General features: G+C 48.3%; 1 protein-coding gene across 1 annotated transcript in view; it reads right to left on the bottom strand.

The window, feature by feature from the left end:
- The window catches only part of LOC148025413 (LOW protein: ammonium transporter 1-like protein), a 76,833-nt gene that overhangs the window by 30,960 nt on the left and 30,884 nt on the right, over positions 1-14,989 (bottom strand). The window contains exon 6 of the mRNA XM_087692537.1: positions 13,294-13,370. Within this exon, the coding sequence (XP_087548663.1) occupies positions 13,294-13,370 (77 nt within the window). The remainder of the gene's footprint in view (positions 1-13,293; positions 13,371-14,989) is intronic.

Raw genomic sequence — 14,989 nt, forward strand, 5'->3', positions numbered from 1 at the left:
CTGATCAGCCATCACCAAGATCCTCACCTCCTCCAACTACTTGCATTTGGCATCCTGCTACCCAAACATCAGGTGGCCAATCACTCTCCTCCCTCTGCGTTGCTGTGTCTGCCTGCGTTGGCATCCTACTGCCCAAGCGACTATGTTGAAGACCCTTCCTCTATCTACTGCGTTTGCAGCCATCTGGTGCCGCCTAGGTCCTTCTACATCATCACTACTTGCATTTGGTTCTCCAATAGCGTTTGGCATCATTGTTTTGTAGTTTCCTCTCCTCCGACACTCCGAACTAGTGATCAGAGCCCTCCGAATCCATCTCCGGTGGACGTCACTCTCCGATACTACTACTCTACCCTTCAGCACTCTGTACACTCTTCATTCATTTACACTTTTCATTCACTTGTTCTCTTTCTCTCTCCTGCTTGTGTTTATTTTTGTGTATGAGTTTTGAGTTTTGCTTTTAGGGTTTGAGTTTTGCACATTTGTGTCTATATCATTGTGTTTCTGCCATGCTTGTACACTCTGGTCTCCGCAATGCAAGCCCTAGCAGCTACTCCATAGTTTTCTTCACATGGTATCAAAGCCAATGCTCTTGTAAAAAGTATCCTGCAGATATTGTGGAGTTCTAGTTCTATGTGAGGCACACGAACGACTTGTAACCGAATCACAATGTCTCAGTCACCTTCTTCTCAGGACCTCATGATATCATATCAAGTTTCTCCATCACTGGAGGCCCTGAGGAGGCATTATGTACTTGGCAAGGAAAACAACACCCCAACTTCACCTTCACCTTCTTCAATTACTCATGTTCCACGTTTTAGTCTCATGTTGAGGGAGTTTCAAAAGTACTTCTGCATCACATATGGTTGAACGTACACCCCTCCTACCATCCTTGCTACTCCATCCGGACCAATTGGTAAGGCTGGCTACCTTTCCAATCACGGAGGACATAAGACATTTGGAATGATTGGCAACCCATCTTCTTCATGTCAGTAAGACCAAGTGTCAAGTTCATACAACCCCTTTGAGTCGTATGAATCAAAACTCTCTCCTATTTCTCCTTTTGGTGTGCAAGATCCGAATGATTTTCTATATATAACTTTAATAGAGGAGGCTCAAACTAGGTTGATAGAGAAACGAAATAGCCTAGATGGTGTATGCCAAAAAAAAAAAGGGCTCCTGCCGCCCGCTCGCTGCAACTCCAACCCCCTGCCATCGCACCAGCTCCCCCCCGCCTCTGTTCCGCTACTCCCCTGTCATTTCCCCCACCTTCTACACTGCCTCTCCCCCCAACATGACCACCCACAACGCCGCCTCCGCCCCTACTCGACCCCTCCCCCCCATTCGATGCCCCTGCGCGACCCCTCCTCCTGCTAGACGCCGCCTCCTCCCCTGCTCGACACTGCCCCTACGCGACCTCCCACAATGCCACCTCCACCCCTGCTCGACGCCTCTGCCCCTACCTCCTTGCCCCTGCCTGAACCCCCCCCCCCCCCCAACCCCCGCCTAATCCTGCCTTGTCCTCTCACCTGAGGAGCTGTTTTCCCGCCCCTCCGCCCTGACTCCTTCGCCTCCACCGTCTACCTCTCCGCCTTTTCCCGTACGGAGACCCGGCTCTATCCAACAGGCCTAACACATATGTTCGCCCGTTGCAAGCTGGCCTATAGCAATGTCCAACACCTCCCCCACTGTGTAAAAAGAATTTCCCACCACCCCCCCCCCCCTCGCCATTAGCCTCCTCCCCTCTAGTTGCTCCCTTCCTTTGCAACAACATCTCCCCCCTCCGGCAACGCAGTAACGTGAGTGGTAGGTCCTCAGCAAGGACGCGCAATAGAAACCTCTAGTCGAACGCCGATGCATTCTACGAGTGGCCCCCAGTCAAATACCTTGCGCATCATCCTCTCTGAGGAACAGCTCTGACTGTCCGTGCCACAAAGCTAGAGCTTAAAGAAACAACGATATTTGGTCAAGTAGTAGGACACTCCCCATCCACGGCCCTAAGCTTCGGGATTGGCTTCACTCCACACTGCATATCGGCACAGCGCAAATTGTGGAGGCGGTCCTGATGGGTCAAGGGATCTTCATGATACAACTCACCTCAACAAACACAGCCCGGGAGCTACTGGCTAGCTCACCCTATACCTCCACAAAGGGGGTCATCCATATGGTTCCCTGGTACAATGGCTTCACAATGGAGGCATTCGCGCTCCACAACAGTTTCCTTGGACACCCGGTCACCCTACTCTTCCCTGGACTGGCGATAGAGTATCGCTAGCTTGTGGAAGACTTTGGACGGCTCTTCAGCATTGTCCTTCCTACCTCTTTCGCAGACGCAATGACAGCCACAAGAGTCCCAAAGGTACGGGTGGCAATGAAAGAGACAAAGTATACCACAGTTTTTAGAGATTAAGGCAGGTGGACACTCCTTCAGGCAACAGGTCATCATGACTGAGCAGCCAAGGCAATGCCTGCATTGCCATGACTTTGAGCACCTCGCAACAGAGTGCACACACTTCCGAGCTAAGGCAGCTTCGCCGACATGTCTACATGTGGACGCAGACGGCTTCACAAGAGTCCAGAGACGACAAAGAGGGAGACGGCAGAGGGGGCCGCAGGCAACCCCTCAGACACAACCACGACAACAAGGGACCACAAGCCGCCTCACCCGGGGGTCCACATCCCCCTCCCCCTCCTCCCCCCCCGATCCTAGTCCACAATCCCCCCTCCTCCAGAGCCACTGGCTCCCCCCACACCCGCCGTGTGCCCCTGTCCACCCCACCATCCCTCGATCCTCTCCCTTCCCACCATCACCCCCGCCGACCAATCCCCACCCAACACAGGTGACCCTCCCCCTCCCACAAGAGGCGAGGAGCCCCATACGCCGATATCATCCACTCATCCGCAGTCTAGCCTCCCCTCCCTTTCCCACACAACCACCAGCTCATCCGTCCATGCCACCCGTCACACTTTTCCGAGAGAAGCGCAATTGTTACCACAGAAGTTTTTTCGCAGTGGACCGTGGTCTTACCTGGAGTTGCGGAGCATGGAGAGTTCACACTACCCCTGGAGGTGGGAATCTTCGTGGTATGCAAGTCAAGGAGTAGCAAGGTCCATCTACTACCACCACCGGATGGACAAAACTACGCCTTCTTCCTTCAGACCTCTCACACAGGAGATTGGACGACGACTCAGATAGAGGAGGTGAAGAGCCAAGTGGCAGACCACATCTCCCAGTGGATGGGAAAAGGTGGACTAACACTTTTCTCCCAGCAATGGCCAGGGTGCATGATGGACATTAGCTGGTGGGCTGGGGCCGATGTCCCACATCTGAGCATTATCCTTCAAGCCCTTCCGCAGTGGAGAGCGCCAATGGAAATGATCGAGTGGCCCCTAGCACATGCGGCCCGTTTCTACCAGTGTACAATCTCACCTTTCAGCCTAGTTGATAGATGCCTTGGTGGTACCACCAAGAGCATCCATCACCCCCATGGTATGCGTTCGAGGGCTACCATGGGGGAATGAAGTTCACCGTCCAGCCAACGGCGAAGCGTATCCACATGGCTCATAGCTCCTCTTCGTCAGCAGCTTCCACACCAAACAAATGCTTGTTCGGTCAGTCACACAGGTTTCCCTATGAGCTTACATCTTGCATCTTGGAATATGAATAGCCTCCACTATAGTGGAGCACATGGTTCTAGAAAGTTGATTGTTCGAGTTGCAGCCTACCCTTGCCGAACGAATCGACATCTTATTGTTATAGGAGCACAAGCTCACTCCCGCCCATGCCTAGCGGGTAGGAAAGGTACTCCCAGGCAGTTTATACACTTATTGGGAGCATGCCATCGGTGCCCACAGCAAGAGTGGAGGCGTGTGCACTTCTATTGGCCCGAGTCTCGCTGCCTACGTACGAGACCACGGGACCATAGTGGCAGGGAGGGTTCTATGGATCACATTGGATATTGGGGACTCGTGCCTTGGAGTCCTCAATGTCTATGCCCCCACTAAGGTCAAGGCACACAGCAGGTTCTGGGTGGAGATCGCAGCAAGACTCCCAAAGGTGGACTCCTGGATTGTTGGAGGGGACTTTAACCACCTGGAGGCTCTAGAGGACCAGTAAGATAGAGGCGGAAACTACTACGGCATGTCTGGGGAGGAGTAGGAGGCATGGGAGGTCTTTCTACTGGCAGTAGGAGCACGCAATGCTTGAAGAGACCCTGCCTTCCACAAGAGGGAGAGATCGTTGGACTACTCTTGAGGATACATGCGGCTAGGTGGAGTCTTGCTGGAGCAATTGGACAGGTTCTATGTGGGAGAGTGGGGATACTCTCGTGGAGGCCAAGTAGGGTACCTAGCGGGCACCATGTTGTCTAATCATTGCCCAGTTCTCTTGACACTTGATCCCCTAGCATTTGCCCTAGACACACAACCCTATTGGATCCTTGGCTCGATCTATAGGAGGGAGGAGGTGAAGAGACAGATTGAGCAGATCTGGACCCAGGAGTGGGACAGGAGGGACCAGATTCGCGAAGGAGGTTGCAAAGGTCCTAGCTGAGTTGAGCAGTATCTACCAAGAGGCAACCCTACAGGCCAAGCAGTAGAGCTGGGAAGAGAAGAGAGCACTCCCGCGGGACTTTGCAACCACGCAAAGATTACTACAGGAGGCACCAGGGGATCCCACCCTCCACGCACAAAAGATGCGCACGAGAGCAGCCATCACCGGTCTAGAGGACAAGCGCTTGGTATTCTCATTCCGCACCTCAACAACCTTTTGGGCGCAGAAGGGGGACACGATGTGTAGGGAGTTTTTCCAAGCGCACCAGCCCCGCACCTCAGGAGATCAAATACGTAGCCTTCGTGATCAGTATGGGAGGACTCGTTCTAGCCCAGACGAGGTGATGGAGATTGCTACCAACTACTACAGACACCTTTCCCAGCAAGAGACAGCCTCAACTAGAGGACAGCGATGTAGACAGCAGGTCTGGGATCACATCCCGTCCCTCGTCACAGAGAAGATGGGACGCTCGCTCTTAGCCCCCTTCACAAAGAAGGAACTAGAGGAGACCTTTCATACACAGGACGAGCAGAAATGCCCGGGAGAGGATGGCCTCTCCAAGGCCTTCTTCATTACCTACTGGGAGGTGGTGAAGGACCCCCTACTGCTGGCCTTCCAGGAGATTTTCACTTCAGGACAGATGTCAGGGAGTCTCTCAGCAAGCCTCATCAATCTCCTCCCCAAAGGGGAAGACCGGTTGGAGCTATCCCAGTGGAGACTGATCACTTTATTATCAATAGCCTATAAGGCACTGGCAAAGATGGTTGGCAGGCGACTCCGCCCTATGCTTCCAGACATCATTCATGACAAATAGACAAGCTTTGTCCAGGATAGGAGCATCCTGGACAATGTATTCACCTTCTTTGAGGCGACAGAGTGGGCTCAGCACAGTGGATAGGGACTGGCCGTACTACTCCTGGATTTCAAGAAATCCTATGATAGGGTGGATTGAATTTTCCTAGAGGGTACCATGTTGAGGTTGGGCTTCCCCAGGCATGGATCCGTGAGGTCGCCGCACTTTACAGATTGGCCACCAGCAGGGTTCTCATAGGTGGGTTCTCATAGGTGGTAGGCGAGGGGAGTAGTTTCGGCTGGAGAGATCGGTCCGACAGGGATGCCCCCTGGCCCCGTACCTGTTCTTACTCTTGCAGAGGCGATGTCCCACTTCCTCAGGTCATGGATAAGCGGGTTACGTGGCCTCCAACTCCTAGTGAGGGAGGAGACGAAGCTATTAGACTCAGTATGCAGATGATACAGCACTCTACATAGAGGATGATGAGTTGATGCTGGAGAGAGTGAGACTAGCGCTCGAGGTGTTCTGTATTGCAGCGGGACTCGAGAGCGAGAATCAACTAGCGAAAGTCGGTTGGATTCCTTACAGACCTAGACTCTAGCACAGAGTGGGGCATCCACCTGGGATTTAGATGGGTGTGCAAAGGGCAGACCGTCCGTTACTTAGGGTTCCAAGTGGGACTCGACATCACTCCCGCCTAGCAGTTTCTTCCAGACCTTGACTCTATTCGGAGGAAGCTAACCTACTGGAGTACTGCTCACCTTTCTCTAGCAAGGCGAGCCCTGGTGGTTAACCAGGTCCTCCTAGCGATGGCTTGGTATATTGCCTCATGTTGGTGCTTCTCTTCATCCTGCGTAGTTCAACTTCCCCGCCTAGTGCGAAATTTCCTTTGGTCCAGGTCAGACGGTTATAGGGATTCCCAGGCCAAGGTGGTGTGGGCGACCATCATCTGGCATCGGTCAGAGGGAGGGCATGGGATCATAGTCCCAAAGTATTAGAGTATGGCCCTCTTGGGCAAGCTAATAGTCCGCGGCCTCACATCAGGAGGGTAGACCTGGAGGATCCTACAACAGGAGGGTTTCTAGGATTGTAGACCGAGGCCTGGCGGTAATTGGAGGCCGTCCCTAAGATGGATCTTTACAACGGCCCAAATCACTCCCCCCCCCAAAATCCCCTTCCTATGCAGCTTGCTCCGTGTGTGGCAGGGCCTCCGTAAGGCCCTAATTCAAAGCCCCCCAAGATACCAAGAGGAGATAGACCGTCAGCCGGTAATCTGGAACCCCCAAGTCAAAGATTGAGACGGGGTACAAATTGGAGAGCGCCCCTACATCCAGTTGTTGAGCTAAAACATGCATTACTTGCTGATTAGCCTCTTAAACAGCCCAAAACACACTAAAAAATGCTCTTATAGAGTAAAACCCTAAAACGGGGAGCGGTTCGAGAGAGTTCAATGGAAACCCTAAAACAGAGAGCGGTTCGAGAGAGTTTAGTGGAAACTCTAATTTTTGGGGCGCCCTTCCACATCTATAAATAGACAGGTGCCCCCATTCAATCTTATTCCGTTTGTGCAGGTTTCCCACTCCATGCGCAGATTTCAGCCATCAGCCTCCTCCCACGTGGCTATCCAGCCCTCGAGACTGCTGCCACTCCATCCGTGTTTGCTCCTGCTGCTAGCGCCTTCATCCATGCTGACATCGGCTGCTGGCGATATCATCATCTACTACGATCTGATCATCTAGTCATTGCCAGCCACATCAGACGCTGTTTCAACCTGCTGTTTACAGCAGACTGTGAGCAGTTTCCAGCCTCCGATTGGCGGTACACTGCTGCATTTACCAATTTCCAGCCTCCAAACTGCTGCGTTTTGGTGACCAGCCTGCTTCCATTCACTATTCAATACTCCTACACTCCGACTAATGGTCACAGACTTGGGATCTGTCTCCAGTGGACGTCACACTTCGACATTGCTCTGCCCTTGAGCACACTGTGCACTCTTACATTCATTTACAGCATTCATTCACTTCAGTGTTGTGTCTTCTCTCTCCCTTCTTCTGTTTGTGTTTGAGTTTTGAGTTTTGCGTTTAGGTTTGAGTTTTGCTCTCTGTGTCTGTGTCTATCTCTCTGTGTTTTTGTCGTGGTCGTACACTTTGTGTGTCCTCAGTAAAAACCCTAGGAGTTTTCTTTACACCAGTGAGCTGGTTGGGAGGCCGGCCCAGCTCGTACTATCAAGACATGGCGGGAGGTGTACAGGATGGTGGACGAGGCGGTGTTGCAACAAGCATCAAGCTGTCAAAAAGGAGTTGAGTTGAGGAGAAGGGAGATAGACACAGCAATTCCTCAAGACCGGCTTGCTCCCCCGATATACAAGAGCCGATAGAGCGCAGGGAGGTATGGGCCGCTAGGTTCTCACCAGCAGGTATCCCCCTATAGGTGGCAAGTAGAGTGGGCAGTGCTCCACATGGGACTTTCTTCATCGTGCAGGAGGAGGGCGTATAGCCCTTGACAGAGGGCAGCAGGATGAGGGGATAGCTGTCCTTTCATGGAGGAGGATTCGGGTGGTTGGCTTTAAGGGAAAGACATGGCGGCTAGACCCTTTTGTCTTTTGGGAGGAACTCGGGGAGTGGCGCCTCTAGATATGGGAGGGCAGGCCACTTGATAAACTGGAGTGGAATCTGAGAGAGTGGCTATGGCCGGCCACTGCGGTCGCCAAGAAGCCACCGAGGTTCCTGGAGGACTACACAGCCAGGATTGGCAGACACGTACTGATGCAGGAGGACATGGATTAGGCGCCGTCACGTAGTAGGCACTCAGCGGAGCACAGCATCAAGGGGGCTTTCCGACGGACCTTTTTGCACCGCCTATAGGATAGCTGGAGGCCGAGGAGAGTCATATTTCTTATGGCTGGTGACACATGGAGACCTGGTGGTGGAAAGTTGGCTAGCCCAAATGCAGAAGGAGGGAGGTTGTAAGCGCTGCACACAACAACCTCTAGAAACTCCAAAGCACTGCCTTTGGTCGTGTGAGGTGACGTAGCTTGTGTGGAGAGGAGCATGCCGCATCCTCCTCCGTATAGCACCCAACCTTGGATGTATCTCGTGGGGAGCTTTCTGCTGGCAGGCAGTCAGCAAGGGCCGTCACCTTCTGTATAAGGCCGAGATGCACGACATGATATTCATTATTAAGGCAGGGTCGTGTGCAGTGGTCGGGTTTGAGTCTCTACCCATCCGCCAAGTACTTAAGCCCACAGCAAACTGTTTTGAGGTATGGGAGATCATAGAGAGTCTTACTGGATGGCATATCTCGAAGTCGAGGTGTCAAGAGGCTTTTGGTGGAGAGAGACTTTCAGCACAGGCGGCCTTAGCACAGCTCTGGACCTCTATCATTCACTCCCTCCGTGGCCTATGGGACTAGGTGCAGAGCGAGTCTAGAGCTCATCAGGAGCTACGTTTCCATTTCATGCGCACTTGGAGCAACCAAGACCTGTTTTTCATATTGCAAGCAAGCAGCCCCAAATGGCGATACATCCCCCCTCCATGGCTTCTTGCCCCCATCCCCCCTAGACCGCCTTGAGAGCCTTGTACATTAGATATATCTGTGACTCTGCATCAGCTCCAACTAGTCTATTGAGCAAGAGCACTTCCTTGTATTCAGGTTTTTTCTGAAGTAATATAATTAGCCACACTTTATTTGCAAAAAAAAAAAATAGAGGGGGCTCTCGAAGCAAATATCCTTCATCAAGTATATCTACATTTTTTGTTTCATTTGAGCATGTAAGCCACTCTTCTCAAATCCCTCCCATCCCACCCTCTTCTAGCACCTCGATTTCCTCTCTTCCTCATTCCAACCTTGGATTACTCCACATCCACATCTTTTACATTGGGAGTTGGAACCTCTGTTTTCACTCCTAGCACATTCTCATTCTCTCTTCCATATTCACACTTCTCTACTAGTTCACATAATGGTGTATCGTTACATGAAATGCCACCCTCTTAACACTATACCATCCACTCACCCTCAAGCCACTTTGCACCATGGGGCTCCATTACAAGGAATCCTACCCTTTAACACATTTCCCTCCACCATTCCGCGAGTGAGCACATCATTTCCTACTGGGACAGTTGTGGTGGGCATCCCCCTCACTACTCCCAATCACACATCCTTTAATCTCTCTGACACAGAGATTTCCATCCTCTGCTTATGGTGCCTCATCACAATTTCCATGGTAACTCCGCCAAGATTTCCATCCTGTACTCCACGTGTTCCTATGTCTCCACTATGGGCTCCTCATGCAGTTACCATGCCCATGCCTAGTCAATCCATAACCACCCTCGGATCCATTATGCACACTTCTCGCATGCACCAATAGTGGGCACTCTAGGACCCGCCGGCGGTCCCAAGTGTACTCCATCCCCCCCCCCTATCCTATCCATCTTATCGGAGCACTACCACTCCTATTGCAACTACCAAGAATGCCTTCATGAATAAGACTTATTTTAACATGTCAAATTTTACCACCTAGTCAAACTTCATGCACCAAGTGCTTGAAACTCAAGAACTTTGGGATCTTGTCATTGATCTAGAGTCTATGTCAGACGCTCAATTAGTAACCTTAATCCCATCCATCAATGAAGAGCCCACAATGCCATAGCTAATGTTGAGTTAATGCAAGGGTTGTTTCCTCAATTCCAATCTCAATTACAAGATTTTCCCCTCGCATTTGAGCGTTGAAGTCATCTCATTGTGATTGACCGCTATGTGGCGTGAGATTGCACCCGGCATATCAATCTCAATTTTGAGCTTCAAGAGTTTTCATTAAGAAAGGGGATGATCTCAAAGTCAAATTGGCCAAATATCGTTGGTTACTCGCGGAGTTTACCTCTACTAGCTCCTTGAAGTCAAATGTGGATTGTGTTCTTCTTAAACAAGTTACCTAATAAATACTTCCATTTTATCCAATACATTATCTCACTACCTAGATTCCTGACCTTCTACGAGTTTAAGTGCAAGTTCTTGCATTATGCAAGGTTGTAGGATCAAGTCCACAAGAAAGACTCTACCCAGCCTTACTCAGAGCAAAGGGGTTTGGTTGCCTCTGCTTCAAGAGGAAAAACCAACAGTGACAAGAACTCGTAAGATACGAAGGCAAGCCAATCCAAGGGTGACATCTCTTCTTCAGATAGAACCAAAGAAACCAAACCCATCTACCAACAACTCCCTAAGAAAAATAGGATTCGTACACACTGGCTAGTGGGCATACGCGATCGTGGCCACATCCTTAGATTATCTCCATCTTCACACTCTTAGGTTTTTGTACTATTAAGGCAAGCCCATAGGATTTTGTCCTTAGATTTAAATTCTTAAGTCTTTCACTCCATTTACTTACGCACATACACATTTGTATCATTACATTTGAAACCAGTCTTCCTTCCATCTATGGGTGGTAATTCCCTTATTACAACTTAGTTACAGCTACAACATTTATCATAAAACTAAGAAATACAAATTAACTTATAATCTTGGACAATAGACACCCTGTTGGCTCCAAAACTCGCACCCCTTTCGGTATTTCTTTAACATAATGGAAGAAGAAGTTGATCTACAATGGAATTCTCCTAACCCCTTTCGGTATTCCAACTCCCCTTGTTGTCCAAAATAACCAACAAGTCTTCCGATCTGATTTGCCCCTGATTCGCGAAGTCAATTGGTATTCACCCGCTTTGATGAAAATGGAAAATGTCCCAAATTCATTGATTTGTTAGTCCCTCCACTTGATTTTGACTGAAAGCAGCTTTAACCCTGTTGAATCCAAATCTTAGAGCTTCCAATTTTCTACACACTTCTTGAGGCTATTGTTAAATCCTAATTTCTACTGCAAATTAGGGTTTATAGCAAAGAAATCTGAAATTTCTCAGCCTTTGGTGATCTCAATGCTATAATCTTCAAAGCAAGGCTGTAGAAAGGCTGGGAGATCATAGAGAATGCTGAGGAGAGAGAAAATTCAGACTTTCTTCGCGAAGAACTAAAGAAAATCAATCATTTACTGCTGCTGCTCTATCTCAACAGCTTGTAGATACAAAGAACTGAAGAAAATCAATCATTTACTACTGTTGCTTTGTCTCAACAGCTTATAGATACAGAGAACTGAAGAAAATCAATCATTTACTACTACTGCCCTATCTCAACAGCCTATAGATGTTGTCACTTGCTGTTGATTGGTCTTCTCCTATCCCTAGCTGCCTCAGAAGGTCCTCCAATGGTTGTAAATCAAACCACCGACATCTCCCTCTCTCTTGCAGGATGAATACACTAAAATGTCTCTCTCTAGCCTCTAAAGAAAAATTTCAATCTTGCATGGCATTTTTGACAAGTAACAACCTTCCCAAATGGGTTTTCCAACATTATCCATATTTAAATATTAATGTTCAATCTTTAAATATTGAAAATTAATTTAATAATTATTTCAATGTCGAGAAAAATAATCTGACTGGCCAATAATTAAATTGGCTAGACAACTTTCATTCTCGAGTGTCTATGCGCCATCATTGACCATCAGATTGGTGTTAGGTACTATTAAACACCACTTCTCTAGTGTCACAAACAACTTGGGTTGGCCTTTCTTTCTAGCCTTGTTTTGGCCTGAGAGGGGGTGTTGGGCTAAAAAAAACATTACATGTTTATTAGCCTCTTAAACAGTCCCAAGCATGTTTATTTAATGAAAAAGTTCGAGAGAGTTTCAGTGAGACCCTATTTTGGAAGGGTACATCCACAACTATAATAGGGAGGCTACTCCTATTCATTTTGACCCTTGTGTGCAAATTTCAGCCATCAATCTTCCTCCACGTCTCTCTCCAACCTTTGCGACTGCTGCCACTCCACCTGTTGCCCCAGCTACTGGCGACTACCCCTAGAGCTACCACCCACTGCCTTGAGGTCTTCACCTTGCTGCATTGGCGCTGATCAGCCATGGCCAGCATCCTCACCTCCTCTAACTGCTTGCATTTGGCATCCTGCTACCCAAACATCAGGTGGCTGATCACTCTCCTCCCTCTATGTCGCTGTGCCTGCTTGCATTGGCATCTTGCTGCCCAGGTGATAGTGCTCAACACCCTTCCTCCATCAAGCGACCCTCTATCTGCTGCATTTGCAGCCTTCTGCTGCCACTTGGGTCCTATTGCATCATCACTACTTCCTATTGGCATCTTGCTGCCGAAGTGACAATGCTCAACACCCTTCCTCCATCAAGCGACCCTCTATCTGCTGCATTTGCAGCCTTCTGCTGCCATTTGGGTCCTATTGCATCATCACTACTTGCGTTTGGTTCTCTAACAACACTAGGCATCATCGTTTTGCAGTTTCCTCACCTCCGACCTGTCGACTAGTAGTCACATCCTTGGGATCAATCTCTGGTGGACATCACTCTTCGACACTACTGCTCTACCCTTGGTCCGTCTATACACACTTCATTCATTTACAGTTTTTATTCACTTCAAAGTTGTTCTCTTTGTCTCTCTTTCTACTTGTGTTTATTTCTATGTTTGAGTTTTGAGTTTTGCATGTTTGTGTCTATATCGTTGTGTTTCTGTCATGGTCATACACTACAGTTTTTATTTCACTTCAAAGTTGTTCTCTTTGCCTCTCGTTTTGCTTGTATTTATTTCTGTGTTTGAGTTTTGAGTTTTGCTTTTAGGGTTTGAGTTTTGCATGTCTGTGTCTGTATCAGTGTTTCTGTCATGGTCATACACTTTGTTTCCTTAGTGTAAACCCTAGCAGCTACTCCATAGTTTTCTTCACATTAACTATCTTAAAGCAAATAAGTGGACAAAGATACTAAACGCTCATGTGTATATACTATTGATAGGTCCTTTGGATGACTTAACTGTTATTCAGCAAATTTTAGGCCAAGAAATCAACATGCTTGGGGATGATCACTGATGTAAGACAATGAACCCACCTTCTGGAGCTCTCCTTCTGCATAGTCCCCAGTTGCAGCAAAGCATCTTCCTGCAGCAACCATTCTTTTCCCTATAGCTATAGCACCAACCAAGAAGAAGATCCATGTTGCATCAAATTCAAAACATGGCATACAAAAAGAACAGAAATGCAAAGGATGCACTTGGGCACATGCATGAACAAGATCCAAAAAAGTATAAAGTAACCAAGATGCCATACAGCAACAGATTCATGCTATGATTACAAACTAGCATGAACCAAAAAAAGGGATATACACAAATGGTAAGTGAGAACCAGCAAATTTAGTGACTTACAAAGCTTAATTAATACCTTGTAAGACAAACCACTTCTAGCAATTTATTTTTAACATGACTCAAACTCTTTAGACTTTAGTGCTAAGCTACACTAGTCAAACAAGCTGAGCAAGATGTGAAGAAGTGCTAAGCTAAACAAAGAGAGATGCAAAACCTGCAACAACGGTGGAACATAATCTGTAGAATGCTTAAGAGAAGAATGAATGGATATAAATGAATATGAAATAATAGGGGCCTAAACATCCATGTCTGGAGGACCAAAATGAGGTGAGCCAAGAGTGATATCACGCCTAGAACAGCTCCAAGATATTTCATACTCAAGATGGATCCTGAAATAAAGCAGCAACAGCGCACTAGGGCTGATGACTAAGTGGACAACAGTGGAGGGACGGAAACATAGTCCTAATCAGCAAGATGTCATGAATGACTTTGGTCAGCAAAATGCAGCATGCATTGGTGCAGACTGAGAAACGGAATCTGCACAGGCAGCAGATGATGGCAATATGATGAGGTCAACTGCCTGTCCATTACGTGCAAGAAATGCAGGCTGCACTAATGAAAAATGCAGCTGCAGCAGGCTGTGAGGATGATGGACAGTAGATGACAGCCTCCAGATATTGATGATGGGTTGAATGGCAGCACATTGATGATCTCCAGCTGATGGCAATGTCCACACAGGGTGGCATCTCTTGATGATGGCAGCAGAAAAAGTGCAGCTCAGCAGCAACTCTTGGTGGGGCATGAGCAGCAAAGCAGTCTGATGATGGATAATAGGTGATAAGATTCAAAACACAGGCTGCACTAATAAAAATGCAGCTGCAGCAGGTTGTGAGGATGATGGACAGCAGATGACAGGCTCCAGATATTGACAATGGGTTGGGTGGCAGCACATTGATGATCTCCAGCTGATGGCAATGTCCTCCATCATCAACAAAAGTACAGCTCAGCAGCAACTCTTGATGGGGTATGAGCAGCAAAGCAGTCTGATGATGGATAATCGGGGATAAGATTAAATGCCCACAACTTGCTCTATTTATAAAGAATGTCCTACTGTTCAAAAAGAAAGCCTTTTCTCTGTTATAATCAGCAAATAATTGCTTTGTGGATTTATTATAAGGATAATAAAATGAGCATTAATACAGGTCCCATCTCAAGCCCACAAAAGTCTCAAGACAGAGAGAGAGTCACTTCCCCAACCTCCTTTGTAGCCAAAAGGTCCCACCCCAAAAGAAACCAAAGCATCCCACCAAGGGTGCCTCAATGGGCTGCCTACCACAATCACAAAGCAATGGAGATCTTCTTTTGAGTAGCTCAGTAGCCTAATTGCATGGGTCTTAGATTTTTCTTTTCTTTTCTTTTGCAGGCAATATCTGAATAGCAAGA

Source organism: Lygodium microphyllum, chromosome 14, assembly GCF_053477565.2.
Source record: "Lygodium microphyllum isolate KBCC chromosome 14, Lygodium_microphyllum_v1.1.10, whole genome shotgun sequence".
Lineage (NCBI taxonomy): Eukaryota > Viridiplantae > Streptophyta > Polypodiopsida > Schizaeales > Lygodiaceae > Lygodium > Lygodium microphyllum.